Here is a 24,023-nt window from a genome sequence, read left to right on the forward strand (position 1 = left end):
CCCTCTTCCTATCTTAAAATTCTAGTATTTACTGAAATTCTTTTAGTTTAGATTTTAGTGTTCTTTAGATTTAAAATGCATTATTCTTTATTTAAATTAATTTTTTAATAACATTGCTAACTTGTGAGAATTTAATTTTTCTCACTTAATGTTCCCATACTTAAAATTGTAGAAAGAAATTTTAGAAAACTCATTGCTACTTCTTGATTGATTACAAGTTCCATTAATTTTGCTGATTTGCGAGTTTAAGAAGATCTTAAACAATAGGAATTACTGACAATTGCAGATTGCCAATTTCTCCGAATTTATAGCTCATGAAATCCTTTTACATAATAAAGATATGCACAAAAAACACCGCACTAAATTTGACGAAAAAATCGAGGAAAAAATTAAAAGTTTACTTTATTTCAGCTCTCACAACTGTCACCTCAAGTTATAATTCCCCTATAGTACAAAAATAGGTCGTACGTATCAAATGATATCTTCCCCGGAAGCGTACGACATGCACAAATAACTCTGATCTTGCGAAATTGTGATCAAAGGTCTAACAAAAAAGATTTTCCAAAATTAAAATCGTCTTTTTTGTATAATTACTTTTTTCCTCTTTCATAGAAATCCTCTTTTGGAAATTCTTTTCCAAGCTTAAAGTATACACATTAATACGTGTCTGTGAAGTGGAATTTATTCCGAGAACAACAAAAAATTTCGAAATTGAAATCTTAAGAAAAATTTTTTATCATTCTCGGCATAAACTCTACCTCACAGACACATATTGTACTTCAATCCTGGAAAAAGATTTTCGAATCTGTAAAAAGTAAAAAAGTAATTGTCCAGAGAACATTGAGAATATAATATATCATAAAATATCATAAAAACATCTTAAAATTCATGAGACATTTTTTGGAAGTATTAGAATAATATCACTATCAATAAGAAAAGTGGACGTTGCTATATAGTTTACATCCACTTTGTCGGAGGGCAGTAGTGCGCGGCAGCATTTGTGACAGATTTCGGGTCGTCATGTCCTTTCTCAGGTTTCTCTCTGGTACATACAATATAGACACTGAACTTTTTATGTGGTCTCCAATTTTTAGTGCGCATGCGTCGATTTCCAACCAGTAATATAGCTGCCTTCAGTAAGTTGAAATTGCAGGTTAAGTTAGATTAGCTGAATCTCCTCATAAAATGTAATTAATAAAATTAAGTTTTACTAAAAAATTAAATCAAATTTTTTCGGAGACGCTATATTGTGTAGACTGTTATATTTGTATACAATAAAGTATTTATTCTCGTAATAAAGTATGCATTTGTGTGTACGTATATTATTAAATTATAACTTTACATTTAATTACAATTTTCATATAGTATTTAATTAATATTTTTAATTTACTTATTATTGTTTAATATTATTATTATTATTATTAATGTGAATATTATCTTTATATAATGAGTTCGTTAACATTATATTATTATATAAATCTGATTTAAAAATATACTTGCTATAAACAATTTTCATGACACGACCGAACTATGTCTTTTTTTTTTTAGAAAAATCATTCTGTAGCTTTATAAAAACCCAAATTTATAAGCGCCTTTCCAATCCACAATATGGCGGCGAGTCATGTGACCTGGGATCCACTATATCAAAGGTACCGATGGTCAGTGTCTATACTGTATGTACTTATAACTATGCTATGTGCTCTAAGATTTAATCGCCCTAACGTGAAAATATGTTACAATGGCGGGGTCTATAGAGATACCACTCCGCGATACAGACGAGGTAAATATGCTTTTTCTATTGATTATATCATTAATTTATAATATCTATATGTGATCCTGAGTGCAATAGAATTGGAAGACTAAAATTTTTGCAATAATCAGCGACGTCCATACAGACCTAACCTCAAAATAAGAACACGCTTCTCCTGGTTGAATAAATATTATATTTCACGTGCATACATTCGGATAGCAATATGTTGCTTTAACATCTCGGCGTTAATAAATTATTCTTACTTTGTTTACTTTAAACTCTCTTATTTGCCCCGTATATGTTTATATGTATCGTTGAATTTTTCTTTGTAATAATTGCATGTTATGTATCGGTAAGGTTATAAGTCTATAATATTTAAAATACAAATTCAATTTCGTCTGTTTATATTTCCAAGTGTTTTTAATTCTTTTTACCTGTGACAATGGTACAAATGTGAATCTTAATATTCCAGCTAAAATATAATTTAATATCACTTGCATAATTCTCTATCAGTATATTTGTACGAGTATAAATCATAAGCCTATGACTTTCCATCTAGAATAATCCAATATCACTTGCACATTTTCAAGTACTGTTAACAATCTTTTCTGTCTGTGACAATTGTATTGTCAGTATATAGCTTTCAATTCAAAATATCATCTAATCGTACTTATGTGTTTTTAAATAATTCTTGTAATAATTGTCTTATATATGAATAATTGTGATATTATGCAAATTATAATTTAAATATCACACTTCCTTTATTCTTATGTTATGATCCAAATATTATTTGTTCCATGAATTTTGCATTCATGGATACTTTGATATTAGATATCATGCAGTTATATATAATAATAGATAATAATAAATGTAATATTAGTCTTGTAGATCAATATAAACACTATCATATATCAGAAAATGATAGAAATATAAAATATTCATATGTAATTTTTCTATCATTATTTCTATGTTAATACGTTATGTTTTAAATATTACTTATTTTATGGATATTTTGATATTACAATGCAATTATATGATATTAATATGTTAGTAAAATGTAATAATCTTCATGTATCTATCAATATCAATATTAACATAAGAAAATGACAGAAGTGCACAATAATATTTATACATTTATACAACTTTCCTGTCTCCTCATTTCTGCAATATGTAACTTTTATATTTCTTATTAATTTTATAATATTATAATTCAAATGCTTATCTGATTTTTATATTACTTGTAAAGCAATTATAAGATAATAAATAGGTAACATGTAATATTAATTTCCATATATATATATATATATATATATATATATATATATATATATACATATACATATATATACAAACATTAAATCAGAAAATAATAGAATTAAGAAATATAGTCGTATGTATCTTTGCTAAGATTGTAATTGTTCTTTTCAATCATAGGTCATAGAACTTTATTTAGATCAGTTACCAGATGGAGATGAAGTTCTGGGAATTCTGCGACAGGAACATGCTCAACTTAATATCTGGGTCAATTTGGCCGTATGTATAACAGATAATTCTAATAGAAAAGGAATGTATGTTAGTATCTATCTAAGTTTATTTCTTATTTCAGCTTGAATATTACAAGCAACAAAAAATTGATGATTTCATTAAGATACTTGAATCTTCTCGTATTGATGCAAATATTGATTACCGTGACTATGAAAAAGATCAGATGCGGGCCCTTGACATGTTGGCTGCCTATTATGTCCAGGAAGCCAACAAAGAAAAGAATAAAGATAAAAAAAGAGATCTCTTTACAAAAGCTACATTATTGTATACAACAGCTGACAAGATTATCATGTATGATCAAGTACGTATTATCATATGCGTTTGAATAGTAATATCCATAGTAGTATCTTAATTTTTATATTTATCGTTTTTTCATTGTAGAATCATTTACTCGGTCGAGCTTATTTCTGCTTGCTCGAAGGTGACAAAATGGAGCAGGCTGATGCACAGTTTAATTTTGTATTAAATCAATCGCCAAATAACATACCTTCTCTGCTCGGCAAAGCTTGCATTGCTTTTAACAAAAAAGATTACAGAGGTGCCCTTGCATTTTATAAGAAAGCCCTTAGAACTAATCCAAACTGTCCAGCCGCTGTTAGATTGGGAATGGGGCATTGTTTTATGAAGTTGAATAATCAAGAGAAAGCGCGACTTGCATTTGAAAGAGCTTTACAGTTGGATGGACAATGCGTCGGTGCGCTAGTTGGCCTTTCGGTCTTGAAATTAAATCAGCAACAGCCCGATAGCATAAGAACCGGCGTGCAAATGTTATCGAAGGCTTACACGATCGATTCGACAAATCCGATGGTGCTGAACCATTTAGCGAACCATTTCTTTTTCAAAAAAGATTATAATAAAGTTCAACATTTAGCGTTGCATGCATTTCATAATACCGAAAACGAAGCTATGCGAGCAGAAAGTTGCTATCAACTAGCCAGAGCATTTCACGTCCAAGTAAGTATAAAGTAGTAACTAATATTATTTATGTCAATATTGCTTTTTTTGCTAATTAAATAAAAATATTTCAGGGTGATTACGATCAAGCGTTTCAATATTATTATCAGGCAACGCAGTTTGCTCCGCCTGTATTTGTACTGCCACATTTTGGATTAGGACAAATGTATGTTTATCGTGGTGATGCAGAAAATGTAAGAATATGCAATATACATTACTTAAAATAATTATTTGGTGTATATAAAATAATAATTTATTCCTCTAACAAAAGGCAGCCCAATGCTTCGAGAAGGTCTTGAAAGCACAACCAGGAAATTACGAAACAATGAAGATTCTCGGTTCGCTCTACGCTAACTCGAGTTCCCAATCGAAACGCGATATTGCAAAAAATCACTTGCGAAAAGTAACGGAACAGTTTCCTGACGATGTCGAAGCTTGGATTGAATTAGCACAGATATTGGAGCAAAGTGATCTGAATGCAGCCTTGAATGCCTATGGAACCGCGACCAGAATTTTGAAGGAGAAAGTTCAAGCGGACATACCGCCGGAGATTTTGAACAATGTGGGAGCGTTACATTACAGGTACGTGTATATTTTTATATTGTATTTATTTTGTATATTATAGTAATTTTGTGATGATTTACTTCTCAGACTCGGTAACTTGGAGGAAGCCAGGAAAAATCTAGAGGAATCTTTGGCGCGTTCAAAAGCAGACGCCTTACATGATTCTGTATATTACAATTCGATAGCAGTGACTACGACGTATAACTTAGCTCGACTTAACGAAGCGTTATGTGTATTCGATCGAGCAGAGAAACTGTACAAAGACATTTTAAAGGAGCATCCGAATTATGTGGACTGTTATTTGAGACTCGGCTGCATGGCGAGAGATAAGGGACAGATATACGAAGCGTCTGATTGGTTCAAGGACGCTTTGAGAATCAATAATGAACATCCGGACGCATGGTCATTGCTGGGTAATTTGCATCTGGCCAAGATGGAATGGGGTCCTGGCCAGAAGAAATTCGAGAGAATTTTGAAAAATCCGACAACGAGCACCGATGCTTACTCTTTAATAGCGTTGGGAAATATTTGGCTGCAAACATTACATCAAAGTGGAAAAGACAAAGAAAGGGAGAAGCGACATCAAGATCGAGCATTAGCCATGTACAAGCAGGTAACTATTATCTAATTCAATTTATTTAGATTCAATATTAACTAGATTAAAATACTTCTGATTATAACTAATATGATTTGCTAGGTTCTGAGAAATGATCCGAAAAACATCTGGGCTGCGAATGGTATCGGTGCAGTACTCGCGCATAAGGGTTGTGTAAATGAAGCTAGAGATATATTTGCTCAAGTGCGCGAAGCAACGGCAGAATTCTGTGATGTTTGGTTAAATATTGCGCATATCTATGTGGAGCAGAAACAATTCGTCAGCGCTATTCAAATGGTAGATAATATATATACAGAAGTAATTAATTTCAACTTAACTAATTTAATATTTTATATTGCAGTACGAAAACTGTTTGCGGAAATTCTATAAATATCATCACGTTGAAGTTTTGCAATATCTTGGACGAGCTTATTTTAAAGCTGGCAAGTTAAAAGAAGCGAAACTGACATTATTAAAAGTAATTAGCTATATATGTGATTTTTTAAGATTATTTTATTTTAATGTTTCATGTTAATATTTAATTTGTCGATATATTTTTAGGCACGCCGAGTAGCTCCACAAGATACCGTCTTATTATACAATATTGCTCTTGTACTTCAACGATTGGCCACGCAAATTCTTAAAGACGAAAAGTCAACTTTGACCACCGTATTGCAGGCAGTTCATGAATTAGGTCTCTCACACAAATATTTTCAGTATTTGTCAGCGCACGGCGACAGGATGGAACAGCTGGCGGAAGCTGAAGCTAGGAGGTGTCAAGATTTATTATCACAAGCGCAGTATCATGTCGCTAGAGCTAGAAGGTTGGATGAGGAAGAGAAGATGTTAAGACGGAAGCAAGAAGAAGAAAGGTATGTCACTCTCATCCTATGATATATGAGAGATGAAGATATAAAGATAGAGAAGAATATAAAGATATTCTTCTTTATACGCTTATCACTAAATTATCTAAATTTATAGGCAAGCCTTCAAAATGCGTCAGACGGAAGAGCAACGCAAGCTGGAAGAGATGCGTCGCCAGAAAGAAGAGGAGATGTTGCAAAAGCGACAAGAATATGTGGAAAAAACTAAGAACGCGCTGGTATTCGGTGAAATGCCATCAGAGAAACCCGGTAAAAAGGGCAAGAGACTCCGAACTGATCAATATGTTAGTGATAGTGGAGGCTCTGATAGAGATGAAGGCAGAGAAGAAATACCGAAAGAAAGAAAGCGTAAAAGGAAACCTAGCAGTGAAACTAAAGACAGGAAGAGCAAAGGTAAAGGCAGACGCAGGAAGGATGAAAGTGGCAATAGCGGTAAAACAATTATATTTTATTTTATTTTATAAATAATTAATCAACTACAAATTAATAGCTATATAGAGTCAAACGCTGTTTTTGTGTCAATTATGAACAAATATATCTTTGATACAAAAAATTCGAACGTTCGGTCCCATTATTTGGACCATCATCAGCGATAATATAATATACAAATGTTAATTAATGTTAGAGAGAATGGTATTGAAACGCTATAATATTAATATATATTGTTCTCTTATTTATCAACAGAGATTAGTTGTTAACAGAGGTTAATTATATATTGTCCTCTTATTTGTCAACAAACCTCTGACAACTAATCTCTGATAAGAGGACATATATATATTAATATTATAGCGTTTCCACACTATTCTCTCTAACATCAATTAATATTTGTATATTATATTATCGCTGATGATGGTCCAAATAATGGGACTGAAACGTTCGAATTTTTTGTATCAAAGATATGTTTGTTCGATAATTGACGTACCGAAAACAGCATTTGACTCTATATAGTCGTTAATTTGTACTTGATTAATTATTGTAATTTGTATTTAGTATAAGGATTGAATTAATTTCTTCAGTTTTAATTTAATTAATTTTGATTTTTGTTATTTATTTTATTTTTCCATAGCACTATAAAATTTTTTCATAGCACTATAAAATTACTCGTTTTGATTATGAAGTTTAATACTTTCACAAAATTAAAGAAACCATTTCTTACAAAATATGTATTTTGTAGGATCTGATAGTGACCAGCCGAAACGGAAACGTGGCAAGAAGAACGCGAGGACTAAAAAAGAGAAAACTCGTAAAGTGGTTGAAACCCTTAAGGGTAAGCTGGTTAAATCGAAGGAAACTATTTCGACGAGCGAGTCAGACAGCGATACAGGTGGCCTTAAAATCGCTAGTGGGTAAGTACGATACGTTATCTTAATATTATATGATTATCTCTAATTTTAGAATTCATTAAATCAGAGTTGATTTGATTTTTTTACGGATTCATATCATGTTTAATCATTTTTAAATTATATTATAAATAGTACTAAATATTGAAACATCTTAATAAATATATTAATTTCTTAATTTATCACACTCAACAAAATGTAATGTGTCATGTTAAACTTTGTGTTACTTTTATAGCGGCGAAAGCGGCAATGAGAATCAACCGCACAGCAGCAAACGAATCGCATCCGATTCCGAAGGCTCTCGCGTCTCACGCTCGAGATCTCGTTCAAGGTCGAAATCCGGTAGCCGTTCAAGAAGCAGTTCGCGTTCACGTTCGCGTTCGCGTTCGCGTTCAGCTTCTCGTTCGCGATCTCCATCACGATCGCGCTCTCGATCTCGATCTGCTTCAGGATCCAGGTCGAGGAGCGTTTCAAAATCAAGAAGTCGGTCGGTATCCGGGTCAAGATCAGGGTCAGCCAAAAGCAGATCAAGATCGAGGTCAGGTTCGCGCAAGAGCGGCTCGCGGTCAAGGTCTAACAGTGGCTCGCGAAGAAGTGGATCAAAGCCAAGATCAAGATCGAGTTCGAGAAAGAGTGGTTCTAGGTCGAGGTCACCAAGTGGTTCAAGAAAAGGCGTATCGCCGTCAAGATCCAAAAGTGGCTCGCGTTCAGGCTCGGAGGAACGCCAGTCAAGAAGCAAGAGTCGATCGCGGTCTAAATCGAAATCTGTTTCAAGGTCTAAATCAAGATCGAGAAGCGGTAGCAGGTCGCGATCGCACTCTAGATCGAAGAGTGGTTCTCGAAGCCGGAGTCCGAGCGGATCGGCACGGTAAGTTAATTTTTTTACATACTACAATTATAAATATATAAAAGTTTTTTTTGCGTATATTACACGTACTACTTTTTTTCACAGTTCTGCATCCCCGGTGTCTAGAAAATCAGTATCGGGAAGCGGCGGTAGTGATAGTGAATAAATCAGCCGTTCTTACAATTGTATATCACAGTGAAAAAAAAGATTATACTTAAATAACATACATAATTTGTGTGAAGATCGCTTTACAAAGTTCTTTTAATACAAATGGAAAATAAATGTTTATCATCTCTGCTGGATTTATTTCTTTTGTAATTTTATTGTGCAATTATCTTTTAAATTTTCATCTTTTTTTATTTAATAATATATTATTTAATATATTATTTTGAGCAACTATCTATCACATTTCGCCACACATGCGCACGCGCGCGCGCCACACATACACACACACACACACACACACACACACACACACACACACACACAACTAATAGAATATATTAACAAAATTATAAAAATAAATATTGAGAGACCAAATATTTTAAAGTTAACTGTGGCTTCCGCGCAATCTCTTATATGCATGAATTATCGATTTTTTTTCTCTGATTTTCTTTATCTTAAAAATTCTTATGTTATTTTATTTTTCCTATTAATAATAATGGTAAGTAAAGCAAAATAACTTTATGTATTATCGTATATAGTATATTATAGCACTGCGATAACAATATGAAAAAATACAAGACAAAATTGTACCTATAATTCACAATAAAATAAATTTTATAATACAATACTAAATAAAAAACAACGAAATTATACATTGGATTATTTCTTTAACCTAGATCAGGCGAAGAAATATAAACTCATAAGAGAGCGCGGCAGTGTCTTACGCCATGGCTTAGCGCTGAGACACTACCGTGTCTCCAGATAAGCAGAGCGACACAGAGATTATCGGATATATATTTACCTATACTAAATATTTCTGCTCCTAGATAGTATCAATATTACTCTCTCTCCTAAGTATCTTCGCCGCTTCGTATATATAAGTTCAGCAATTCATAATGAGAATTCGCAGAGAATTTAAGTCCTTAGTATTGAAAATAATTAATCCTCAATTCATTATTCTGGTTTTATTGAAATATCCTTCGACACAGGTTTAACAAACACTCTAAAATTAATAGTTGAATAGCTAAATTTCATATAATAATTAAATTGATTAATCATACTAGAGAAATTTATTTTCGAAATTTTGTACCAAGCAATGAATTACTTTATCATCAAGTATAACAAAGATACACATTGGATTTTAAGAATTTAATAAAAAAATTTCTCCAAGTTTATTTTGAATCATTAAATAAATTTAATCATTAACCTTTGAAAAATTATTTATATTCTGACATGGTATTTTATTGACTTTTAAAGTTCATATTCTGATCGAAATCGAAGCGTTTATGACTGATTTGACTCATTTTTATTTAATTATATCTTAACAGAATCAATAAATTTAAATATATAAAATATTGCGCTACTAACATCTTGCGTTGTAGTATATAGCCTTTATGTTTATTAAGAAATTTTTTTTTCGAGCCGAATTTTCGAGATTAACGACTAATACTTGTGAACGAATTGTGAAACGTAAATGTAAAACAGTCAATACTCGCTTAGCTAGCACGGTCGACGCTCCTAAGTTTGTACATACTCGTACGTTGTTATGCAAATATAATTAGATGTCTGTCGTGAGGGGAGCAGTATGCATATCGATTTCATGAGCGGTATAAAATAAATTATTAACGCTCATTCTCGAGGTGAGTGACACATTCGTATAGCTGGCGACTACTTATTTTACTTAAGACTCGCTTACATAGAAGTCGTAGACAATTGTGGGATCTTAAGTCATTAAATAGGAAATTGACCCATCACAGTCAAATGTAAGTAGAATACTTGATTGGTCAATTTCTTACGATTTGAGATCCTACCGTCTACGACTTCTATATAGACGAGTCTTTTTATTGTCGATGACAAACCGCGATTTTTTCTTTTTCATTTTAATTTTCTGACCTTTCCAAACAGTGGCTCTGAGTCGCTCGTGTATCGATATTCTGGTCTTTTTTCCGAAAGTTTAGAACTTATCAGTAGTATAATATATAATAAGTACAAAATAATTCCTCTTATTTTTCTGCTGAAAATATGGTAATTTTTAAAATATAACTATATTTAGCTACATTGCACATTTAAATGAAATCGTTAAATATTTTAATATTCTATTTGAAGTTATGATGATAATGGATTAACGAATAAATAATAACACATAATGTTTTTGCAGTAAATTCATTTCAGTTATATTTAATGAGTTTCTACCAATATACTAATGACGTTTATGTGCAAACTTCTACGTGGGGAAGCATACCAACTACGTGGTAATTTCATTATGAATGTTACACGAATATGGTCTTTGTAGAAAACGGATTAACCGGTTTTGGCGCGCGTGAGCACTCGCACGTATAATTATATGTTTAATTGTAATCACATTTTCAGTTCAGCACTCGTCCATTCCCATTGTCCGTGGGTTTAATCACTTTATTTTGCCTTAATTAATGAGTACCACTGAGGAAAATCATGCTACAAAATCATTTCGATGACATCTCTCTTCATCATTCCTCGACTTTCTCATGACCTTTCGTGACTTTTCTTATCTACTATGTCACTCGTGTTATTGTCGGTTTCTAGCTCTAAACACCCAGTTGAACTTTATCGTAACAGGCAGCCTTATAGTTCCATCGAGTCTATAAAATCTGATAGCTTCTTGTCAGGTGCTACATTATATATGATTTCTGATATATTTACGCTGACATACCTATCATTCCTAAGATATAACATATATAAAACTTGGTGCTATTATGTTTTCTTTCTCTCTTTCTCTTATCATTATTTTAACAATGAATTTAAATATATGATTTACAATGAAATGTAAAATTTTTAAACTTCAGTGCATATAGAATAAAATGTTTAATCTTTTTATAAGTAAACCTCATATATATGTATATAAACCATTAGTTGTGAATCATTAAAAAAAAATCATATTTTTATCTAGAATAATATCAAACAATTAATAAAATATTTAATAGTCATGATTGATCATAAAGATTACATTATGGATAATTTTATCAGGGTTGTTAAAGTTATCATTTTTTAATAATGTGTTACAGTTATTTGTGTAAAAAGTAATTCATTACTCGTTACTCGTTACCGATTCTAAAAAGTAACGCGTTATTGTTACTTAAAGTAACGGAAAAATCGTTACTTTTTTCGTTATTTTTCAAAAATGATTGCATTTATGTAAATTATAACTATAACATAAGAACAAATCGTTTTTTAATTTATATTTTTGTTTTATTTTATATTTTATTAGTTCTTTATTAGTTCTTCATTATGGTACATATTTTAATTTGCATCAGCACATATATTTTAACTTTAAATTATAATTAATTTGTATTGCTGAATCTTGAATTTTTGTTTAATAATAGGTAATAGGTTTAATATATTCGTCTGTTAGACAATATCGACAATTTCGGCTTTTTGCACTACTTACTATCAGCGCGAGTTCTGATTTGGAGTTCTGTTTTTCCGCTTTCTGTTTTTCCATCAAAGTGTGGACGCGTCCTTTTTAAAATAATTGTATATCAATGAAATAACGAAAAAAATAACATAAAATTTATTACGTTATTAGTTCCTAAAAATTAATTTAGTTATCGTTATTGTTACTAGGAAAAGTAATTTTTATTCATTCATTACTAAAAAAAGTAACGAAATCAGTAACTTCGTTACTTTTTATGTTAACAACCTTTATTCCATTTAATTATCGTTTTATATGTTTTAATTTAAATTAAATAAAGTAATGACAATTATTCACAATTAGTATCCCGCGTACTAATTGCGGATCAATTCACGAAATGTTTTCTCCTTTTTGATGGCGTTACTGCATCCTATAAGAATAATAAAAATGATTTGCGCATGCATATCATAATATATATAATAAAATTATAATTGATGATCCACATCTAGTTCTAAGGTCTAATTGTGGATCATGATGCAATTTTATAACATATTCAAGTTTATTTAAAATTAGTGACAGTCAAAAGCAACGATAATTAAAAAAATTAATGAAAATTAAACGTTTAGCAATAAAAAAATAGTTAAATATTATGAAAAGTAACACTTTTTGTATATAGACCCAGATAGCCAAATCTGTAGAAAGATTTTTTTAAATGTCTGCTACATATTATGCTAACAAAATGACAACAGAATTATATGTATATAATACTGTTGACAGACTGCTAGAAAAAACATAACAGAATCTGCAAGCGCCAGATAATGTCGGCAAGATCTGCTCAGTTTTTGCCAACAATTTGCCTTCACATTATATTGACAGGCGTGTTATAAAATTGCATCATGTATTAACAGAATACAAGCCTAACGACCCTGCCTAACAACACAAGCCTAACCCTGAACACAAGCCGAACGCAGTTAATGGCAGACTGCCATCATTTTCTGCTCGAACTTGCTGACAGTCTGCTAGAAGACTGCAGACATTTGGCTATCTGGGTAGGTATACTATATTTTATATTCTATTTTGATACTTAAAACAAATCTTTTTGGAATGGCATCATTTATAAGATATTTGACAAGTTTTAAAATATTTTTATAATAAATTTACGCAATAAAAATATCATTATAACATAATGATTAAACACCCGCGGACACATTTAATCTCAACTGAGCATAATGTTGATTTTTTCCATATAATCTAATGCTTTTTTATTAAAAATAATAATAGTGCAACTTGTGCGTTATCTTTAAGAAAATTATTCAATTATACAAATAAGAAAATAGATTCATTGTTACTTATCTTATCAAACTCAAGTATTTTCTGTTAACTTTTGATCTTAATTACTAACTTAGATCTTAATTACTAACTACTATAAAAGCTATAAGACAATTTTTATGATATTGCACTTCGAATGAATTTTTAAAGATACATACATTAGTTAACTTCGCTGCACATTTAATTAGTTAATGATATCAATAAAATGTGTAGCGCTGTTCCTAATAAATTTAATTCAATTGATATTTGAAAGAGATAAAACAAATGCTAAAAAATTTTGAGGTATGTACATACATATCATTTAATGAAAAATACTATAATTATTTAAATATAAAAAGTAATCCGGAATTAGTGCCACGTCTAATATTTTTATCCTATATTCCTTTTTAATAAAAACATTATGTATGTATTGTATATTGTATATTGCTTGTGATGATTTTTTTTCTTGATTATAGTGATGATGATAACTTTTCTATTTATTCCTTTGATTATGAGATTTCTTTTATACAATCCCAGTTTTACCTCCACATTTTCTGAATTATACCCGTACTATCGTTTTGTCTAGCTGTGTAAGAATCTTTCATTTTTAGACAAGTTTTACGACAGGTGCATCTGTTTTAATTCCAATAGCATATAAAGCTCGGTAAATCTAGTGCCACACGTGGCGCAAGCAAGATTTCATTCCATACATATATAATAACACTATCAACTGCAATGCGCGAAGAGCGAATGCTTTGAATTTCCCACGAGTAATTTTCGGTCTCATCGCTCATCGATAATAGTTAGCACACGTGAAATATCCTTAAATTTGGAAAAATAAATTGTCCACAATCCATAATCCGCATATTAATATCAAATTAATTATTTAATCATTATGCATTTATTTTTCTTAGAGTTTATCCTGAAAATATAGTATCATGGGATAACATTGTATGTCGAAGAATTTTTATGTAATTTTCTTTCATTCAACTAATAAAACTACAATAAAATATAAAATAAGTTTGATTAATTGTACTGAAGTGAATGGTAAAAATCTTTAAAATATTGTATCACAACTATCATATTTTCAAGATAAATTCTAAGAAAAAATTTTCTCCGTGCATACCTATAAATATTTCACATAATGTTTAAATTCTAGAACGCCGTTGACTCAGTAAAAAAGTTAAGAGCTATTTAGAATAATTTAAAATAATGGAAAAATAATGGTAGTGCACCTTGCATTTGTGTGTTACCTTATGTAACTAAGAAAACATTATTCAATTATACAAATAAGAAAATAGAAAATTCATTGTTACTTATATCTTATATCAAACTCAAATATTTTTCGTGAATTTTTGTTAGATCTTAATTACACAAGATCCTCCATGAAAATCTTACGATAATAATTAAAGATCCCGATTTAGAAAACGAGCAGGCGATTAAAGATGCCGTGCGCCGAAATTCATTCGTTATCGTTACGACCGCTTAACTCGCAAGCGCAATCTTCGTTGAAGTGTACGTACTCCGTACATCTAGAGGGAAATCTTCAGTCTGATATACAAGAGGAATAAGGTCGGCGAATGAAGATATTAAGGAAAGAGGGTGCGAGTCTCACCCTGTACTACGCCGGGCATACTGAGAGCTCCAAATATTTGCTGTTTCGATCCACCGGCGGGTGGTGTGGATTTATTTTCTCGCTCCCGTTTGCGTCCGCTCTTAACCATTTGCTGACTCTTGCCGACTCTGCTGATTTGGTCCAGCTCCTTCAACATTTGTTGTTTCAGTTTATTTTCCTTTTTTTTCACCTTTATGTTAATTATGTTAATTCGACGCTTATAATGTTACGAAACTCGTCTTTCTGGCAGAGGAATTATTTGTTGAAAATTATTTGTTGAAAATTGTTAGTTCTGATGTAATTAATTCTGATTAATTGTCCATCATAATTAATTATCGATCTATGTAAATCGCAAAAAATTCAAAGTCTAATAAGATAAGTAAATGTATCGTATTCTTCGTTTTACTTTCACGGTCGTACTTTCCTCTCTTTTCAACAATGTGGAAAATAAACAAGTTACTCTAAGGATATCAAGCTTTTTTTAACTATATTTTTAACTTTAATGATCTTGACTTCCTGCAGTGATTATACAGAATTTCACGAAACCAATCATTGAAATAGGAGAACTACCTAACTTTGCTTCTCGGTAGTCCGAAGTTTAATTAGTTCTATAACTTAGTACCACGGAATTATGCATAGCCGCAGGTACGTCAAAACCAATGCATTATTATTTGCGTCGCGTGTGTTTAGCCATGGATTGTTTCAGAAAATTTACTGTAACTTTCAACATTCTGTTTTGTTTTGCATTGCTTTTGATGATAATAAGTATAAATTTATATCTTTGTAACACACGTATTAGTTTAATACGTTGGTAAAATCAACTTAAATTTTACTATTTCTAAAGATTTTCAGAATTTAAAAAATTTTTAATCCTTTAGAATTATTCCTCTACGTTTTTTTATAATTGAGAAATCAAACTAAATGTATCTTTACTTTTTAATTTAATCATAAATCTTATTCTTTTTATATATGTCTAGTACATATTACAGAAGTAAAACTGAGTGTCAAATATTTGTGAAATGAAACCATCTTTACGAAAAATTACACTTTCGATATTCTAATATATTAGAATATTCTTTTATTCATCGCAACAATATGATTCTTGCTGAAGAACGGTCTTCACATCAAAGTCCGGATATAATTTTAGTTTTTTTTTCGAATGTAATTTTCGCAAACGCGAAATTGCGCGCAAAAATGGAACAATGATTAAATACAACCGCTTTAATAAGAGTTATTGCTAATGAATGACTTGGAATTACGAGTTGGCTTGCTTTTCGAGATGGCAAAAATTGCGACGAATTCATCGCGAGCCAAACGTTATTGCGAGTGCTGATACTCGAGACTCAAGCGTTTTCGTTTGAATTGCTTTAACAGGATTAATTACCATCGTTGCCCGTTGTTTATATATGTCTCTTGTCCCTCATGTCAAACGCTCATTACGTCGAGGGTTACGAATTGTTATTGTGATGTCGTTATATCATGGTTGCAACCTAGAAAAAATATTTTGGTAATAGCTACCAAATTTTTGTAATATCTAAAATAAGTTCAACCAAATGTTTTGGTTAATATAACCAAGACATAATTTTATTCTTACGGGTTTACTGTTTGGTGATACTAAATTTTTGTAATTTTGAATAAAATGATATTTGGTTGTATTAACCAAAATATTTGATTATACCTTTTTTGAGTGCATAGCTATTACCAAACTGTTTTTTCTGTGCAAGGTATTATTATTTAATCATCGATTTGAAGGATAATTTTACAGAACAATTTAAATTATTTACAACATTATATCAATTAAGAATAATTTATATATCTGTAATAATTAACTGTAAAAAATTCATAATTTACCAATTTATTGTGGAATGACAATGATATAAACAACAGGTATACATTCATTATCAATATTTTTGAAAGTTTTGACTTATTTTTTAACATGGTAAAAAATTACATATTACTGATGTATTTTTATATATTGATAGAATGTTTTCAGTGAGTTTTAATATGTCACGCTATCAAGGCGATCGATGAGAGATCGAGGGAAAAGCAATTTATAAAGCGATATATTACAAGGTGGTACCAACGACGTTTACACACGGAGTGTTAAAATTACGACTGTGTAAACGTCAGTAGAAGTTAACGGCACGTGTCTCTGTCTCCTAAACTTTATTGCCACATGCGTAAAGCGTTCTGGAATCTGAACGGAACGTTGAAACTTTAGCTTTACGACCCTTGAGCCTTACGACCGAAAGCAATCGCATTCTGGCTATCTCCATTTCGTTAAAAAATGAAAGATCCTTAGAGAGCGCCAAGATTTTTCAGAGCACATTTGGAACAATAAAACCATACCATTACATTGCCGCAATAAAATACAACTATAATGTGTCGTTTAAAATAATCAAAAAGCTTTAATTTGGAAATTATTATTATTACATAAATTATTATTATATCATATCATATCATATAAACGAAATTGAGAAGTAAGAATTATATAAGTATCTTAAGTAAGAATTATATAAGAATCTCAAGCTTCAATTATATAATTATATAAGAAAATAAAATTATATAAGAAATCTAAGGCTTTGGTAATATAATTATACAACAAACCAATGCAATCGTACTAACGATAAATTCAATTAATAATTCTATTTTCAATCTTATTAATAATTCTAACATTATATAATATTAATTCTATAGGATGTTCAATTCGTCATTTATTATTTACAGAATTAACGGAATTGATTTCCTGATATTGATTGTATAATTTTCACTTTTTATATCAACGAAATTCCAACTACTTTATTTGTATTATTACCGTAGTTTATTTACATTGTAGTTACTTATCTACGTAAAGGTGCAATATCTTCGTGCTTTCCGGACCATTGATCGACACCCTCGACTTAAGGAGGTGTTCTCGAAAATCTTCCATCAGGGTAGCATTTCGTCGATGCTGAGGAAATAAGGGAAAATTGATCCAAGAATTCCGAGGGTAGTTTGCTGTGTCTTCATCGGATAAGGTTTAAGATCATCAAACACTCGACCGCAAGACTCAAGGGAGTGGATGTTTCTCGATAATCTTTTTTTCCCCTATACGTCTCATGTTGCTTTCGTCGAAATTGCCGGACTTTCATTATGACCCAATTCGACGATGCCATTTTATCATTAGACAAAGAACTGGCCAAAACATAATTTCGCATTATTCCTTGATAACGAAAACGAACACTCGACATAGGAAATGCCCTAAGGAGCTTCTCATCGATTTGTCGCAACAGAATTCCGACTGAATTGAAATGGATTCCCATTGCATATCATTACGATAATGCTTAAGTGCGCTTTGTAATAGCCAATATTGTTCAGCGGTTACTCCAGAGCAACATAAATATAGGCAAAATTATACTTCCTATAAAACATATTTTACACACACACACACACACACACACACACACACACACACACACACACACACACACACACACACACACACACACACACACACACACACACACACACACACACACACACACACACACACACACACACACACACACACACACACACACACACACACACACACCCCACACACCATCTGTTTATAGATCGCATTATTAAAAGTAAAGTACGTCGATGATAATATACGAAATTAATGGCACATATAAACTCTTCTTTAGATAATTTTGTAGAATCCTTAATATGTTCTCATTTCTATTCAATACCGGCAATGGCCAGATTCAAAGGAATGTTTGTGAACAGAGATGTGACATCCAAGGAAAAGAGCTCATCGGATTCACCTTATGTAAGATGTAAATCGTGTTATAAATTGATAAAAGCTCTATAGAGTCAAAATGTTTTTATTATATAGTCCTTATTTTAAATGTATTTTAATCTAAGATCTGAATGTGCTCGTACTGATTGTTTATTATATATTATTTTGCTGTACAAACTTTCGAGCGTTATATTTTATTTATTATTGTTAATATATTTTAATTATTACACCTCTTTTTAGATAAAATAATTTTGAGAAATGTGCATTTCATTTTATTCTTTGTTAGTAAATTACTAAATTAATGTTTATTTTTAAAAAGTAAGGTTTTTTTTTAAAAGAGTGTGAGATATCTCCCATGTGTATATAATACTTTTTGCACTCACTGTATACGTATTGACAAATGTACACGCACAAATGAAAATAATATTACTCCGCGCGGTACTATTGTGCTCATTGCAGCAGTTTTCAAATAAAAATTTGACCTCGCAGCATTTTAGAGAATGCCAATTTCATTGTTCCAGTCAGAAAGGCAATTTCTGCTAACTGCAGTTTTCTACTGCATACCTTTCTCTCCCTCCACCCGAAATCTCTCGTTCTGGATGAGATGCGTCCTTGGTCTCGAGATGCAGAAGGATCGTTATCAATTTCTTAAACGACATGCATATTCATGCGTGCGTATCATATGCAAAACAAGACGGAAGCTTTGGCAAATATTTGCGCGTCGCCGCCGACATTTTCCGCGAGAATAGTGACGTGGACAAATCTGCAATTCTAAGATCTTCATCACCGTGAATCCGTTGGTTAAAGTGATTTACAGATATTGGATTACAGGTCACGTCTGTTCCTTTGGCTTTAAATACTAATAGAAAATCGCAACAATATTGACCATTAGTTTCATATGAAATTCGGAATAAAATTGATCTCAAATATTACCATTAGAATTAAAATTGACTCCAAATATTATAACCATTAAAATTAAAATTGGAATAGCATTTGCTATAACAACGACACAACTAAAAAAACAAAGTTTTCCAGAAAATCAGTTTCAGAATGTTGTAAATCATTATAAAATTTCATAATTACTTTTAAATGCAATTTTGGCATAGTAATTGAGTGTAGAGAAATAAAAGTATGTTTTTTTTTCTTCGTATTATTATTCTTTTTCTACAAACAATTAAAAAATGACAACTTTTTAATTATGTCATAGCAAATTATCGATATATACTACACACACACCACACACACACACACACACACGCACGCACGCACGCACACACACACACACACACGCACGCACACACACACACACACACACACACACACACACACACACACACACATATATATTATATATGTTTAGTTTAATTAAAATTTAATTTTTTAAAATTCTTAAAAAATCATAATGTAAAATTAATCTGATTTTTCATGCCACATTAAATTTAGTAAAAGATCTTTCGTAGAAAGTACCAGGTAAACTCGAGAATATTTCAAACAAGATTACTAATGTACATAAAAGTTTAACAGGTGAGTTGTTATCATCCTTATTTATCTAGAATCTCTTTGCATTTATCTTAAGATTTGAGACAACGCCGTTTTCCTTCTTTATAGTTGCCCTTTCATCTTTTCTTAAGTTTTCTCATTTCAATTTTTATATCCGCAAATGCACGCAAAAAATTCTTTCTATCTGTTAAAAAAATATTTAATTATAATAGTATTTTTCAGAGGAATAATAAATTGTTAATTAGTTGATTATCAACTAATAATTTATCTGCGATATTTCAAACATATTGCGCTCTCTTGAAGAAAATCTATAAATGAAATTTTTTTGTTTAGAAAATTTCGGAAGATAAGAAAACTTTTCAGCATTGTCGATTAAAACTTCGGACATTACGCCACTTTGCACAACTCTACTTTGTATAGCAGCAAATCCAGGATAATTCTTATTTTAACATTTTTTTTACAACTTTCTCACTATTCTACGAGACTGAGAAATTAGCTATCAACGAATCGAAAAAGATTTGCATAAGTGAGCTTTTATTTTTGATAAGGGACATTCTTCTATTTTTACTTCCTAAGCCTCAAATTTAAAACATACAACGCCGTGTGAAAACGCAAACATGAGACAGATGTTAAGGATTTAGGAATTCTGCAAATGGCCAACACGAAAGTCGACAAAAAATCTTATCGCGACGCTTTTACGATTGTAACAGTTAACTCAACGTTACGATTACGATAATATAATAGCATTGCTGCAAAAGTGAAAATGGTTTATTTAATATGCGAAGCGAAGTGGCCATTGTGATGTTTCTATCTTACTGTGTGTGTGTGTGTGTGTGTGTGTGTGTGTGTGTATGAATGCATATTTTTTAATAAAATATCTCATTTTGTGGTATTATATCTGCGCATGTTTTCCCTGGTGGCGTAACATGGCTTTTTAAGGCTGTTTAAGAAATATTTTTCTTCATTTTACTCGCAGTATGTGAATAGCGAATCACTTCTCTTCCTATGTAGAGTGAAATAAATTGAGTTCGGAGGATTTCAGTTTAAATACGCTTGCCTATGTTGATGGTCGTGTAATCAGTTTCAAGCAAATACTCAGGTCGCATAGGAGCGCACGTGTGCATACAGAATGTAGAGGCAAATAATAAGATGATCTAAAATAATAAAACATTGCGAGGAGTAAGAATAATGAAATATATAGAATTTTATTTTTTCAGCACAAAGCCAAAAATTGGGAATTAGCTAAAAAATTTTTACTATTGCACTGCATCCATTCATCCTTCATCCGTTACTAAACTAATCTATATCTAAACTTTTTTTGTATTTAAAATAATAAAGTACATAAGATAATAATATACAAAATAGTATAATAAAATGAATCCTTTTTTAGAAATTAATTACATTAATAATATGAAACGAACGGATGATACTCTCTCTCAGTTTTCCTCAATACTAAAGTTAGATTCTATTTTTGAATATCTCGGAAGAATAAATGTAATTAAATTTACCTCAATTGACCAGTTAGATCTAAAATGACCATTGAATTGACTATTCAATACTAACTAAAATAAGTTAGATTTTCTTCACGCACGAAAATGTTAGACGACCTTAATCCGTTCGGTATTGTAGATTACACCATAAAAAAAGGAATTTCGAAAATAAACCCGTACAGTCAAAATAAAATCCATTTCTCTCTCAGCGATTTTTCATTGGCGGTTAGACATCGTTGCAAGAATAAAAGAGACATGCCTCGCAAACGCGGTGGACATTTTTCGAGACCCAGTGTTGTCGGCTATTTTATTTTTATCGATCAAGCTTGAGTTCAATTCTGCATTACATGAATATATGCAGAATATTGCACATAAAACGGCTATTAATTTTACGAAATATTTAATCAAAATCCAATGTTACATTAATATAATTTACATAAAATTCATTTATATTGACATATTTTACGTAACAATATTCGATTTAATATCATTTCATATACATTTAAATATTTATAAATGATTTAATATGATTTTTATTTCGATACCGCTAATATCTGTTGTCCAAAATTGCTGCGGTTAATAATCCATAGAACGTCAATATCTACCTAGTAGGAAGTATTCTGTCAGAAATATATCACATTTCTAGCACATAAGCAAATTTCCGATGAAATCCAATTTTTCAAGTTCGATTCTGCCACATCAATCGTTACAATCTACGTTGATCGTTCCAATTGCAATAGAATTTCAACTACTTTCGCGAATATTCCTTGCGATAAAAAGCGATAGACTCCTCGCGAAATTTATGTTTGCAAATAAATCCTTCTTCCTAATCTGGTCCTCGCGTGTCATGAAAATGTATGGAATGTTTCATTTCATACATTTATATTTTTCTCTTTCTCTCGTCGCTAAAATGTTATTAAATTCGTAATGTTATTAAATTATACTTAATTTGAATTATTTTAAATCGTTCCTATAGGTCGCTGCTGTTCAATATGTTGTTAATTTAAGTAAAACAATGAAGCTAAACAAACTAATTAAAGAAAATGTACTAAATTTGACTCCAACAATTTAATTAATTATTTACTACGTGCATATATTAACGTGGACATTGTTTACTCCGAAACTAATCACAGAAGTTAAATTTATTTTGACGTACGTGGAAGTTAAAAATAACAAAATGTGACTCAAGGAACTAGGTTGCCCTTGCTACCTTGATATCTTAACAGGATATATCTCAATTCGCATAGCAATACCGTCACGTTCTTTTAGAATATTATTCCATCCTTTGTCATCACGTATTGCATAATTATTTTTGAGATTCTTTGTTAAACTTCAAGAACTTTGAAATTTAAATGTTACAATCGTTACAAATCAGCAAACAAAATAAATGTTATGGTTCACTCATTTGCGAAAATAAAAGTGTGCATATTTCACATAAGAATTAAGCAAACACTTGCAAAAAAATGAAATGAGAAGACAGGAAGAGAGAGAGAAAGAAAGAGTATTGTCAAAGAAATATGTAAACTCGCGTGTAACGAATTCCAATGCTAGAGCGCGAAGAACCTTGATATTTGAGCTGAGGATTTTTATTTTTTGCTTTTTGATATTCAATGCAACGCAATGCCGATCGAGACGCCGTCGAGCGTTGCGCGTGATATGAAAGCCCCAGATGCTAGATTTCGAATTCAATTGGCAGATCGTTGAGTATCGAGAAAACCCAGTGGAATTATTCTCGACAAAGGTTCGAGGGGGAGTCCTTAGTGTCGTGCGTTTAAACGTAAAATTCTTTCAGTCGATCTCGCGATCAGCCGATCCCTCGGAGTTCGAAGAAAAATTGAAAAATATGCTCGGAACACACGCGAGGTCGAGAAAATCTCATGCTAAGCGAGGTGATAGACGGGCAAATACCTTTAACCTTTACAAAGTAAACTGCCGTGCTGGAGAAAAGCTTTAACGCGGAATTGAGAACAACTGCATAATTGGATCGTGTTTTTGGACAAAAAGAATCGATGAATCGTAATTACATATTTGCCGATAAAAGCATTATTTCGTCTTAAAGGAAACGTACGTTAATAAATAATAAATTTGATAAATTTGATTCTAGTCAATTTGTTTAATTTTATTTTATTTTAAAAAACGCGAAAGTTAAACTACGTTGTGTGCTGATGGTCTCTCGATTATTTGACGGCGCACAAAGAGTTAATACAACGTTTCGGTAAATTTTCAAAGTTCACCACAGCATCCCTGTGTAACGTGCCACGAGTTGCAGACTAATCGTTCAACAGAAAAGAATCCTTTATACGCAGAGCACCGGC

The 24,023-nt window shown here is 31.3% G+C and overlaps 1 protein-coding gene across 2 annotated transcripts; it reads left to right on the forward strand.

The window, feature by feature from the left end:
* Positions 1-1,636: 1,636 nt before the first annotated feature.
* Positions 1,637-8,781, forward strand: Ctr9 (RNA polymerase-associated protein Ctr9). Of its 2 annotated transcripts, none has more exons than XM_011056658.2 (14): positions 1,637-1,780; positions 3,185-3,283; positions 3,357-3,596; positions 3,677-4,249; positions 4,324-4,443; positions 4,521-4,831; positions 4,901-5,426; positions 5,511-5,705; positions 5,770-5,886; positions 5,970-6,280; positions 6,390-6,724; positions 7,467-7,638; positions 7,868-8,500; positions 8,585-8,781. In XM_011056658.2, exons 1-14 carry the CDS (start codon positions 1,739-1,741, stop codon positions 8,643-8,645), a joined length of 3,735 nt encoding a protein of 1,244 aa, XP_011054960.1. In that variant the 5' UTR covers positions 1,637-1,738; the 3' UTR covers positions 8,646-8,781. The 2 variants fall into 2 exon arrangements, with proteins under 2 accessions (XP_011054960.1, XP_011054961.1); XM_011056659.2 differs by having other exon boundaries at positions 6,390-6,685.
* The last annotated feature ends 15,242 nt before the right edge of the window (positions 8,782-24,023 follow it).

This window comes from Acromyrmex echinatior, chromosome 4, assembly GCF_024713525.1.
Source record: "Acromyrmex echinatior isolate Ae372 chromosome 4, ASM2471352v2, whole genome shotgun sequence".
Lineage (NCBI taxonomy): Eukaryota > Metazoa > Arthropoda > Insecta > Hymenoptera > Formicidae > Acromyrmex > Acromyrmex echinatior.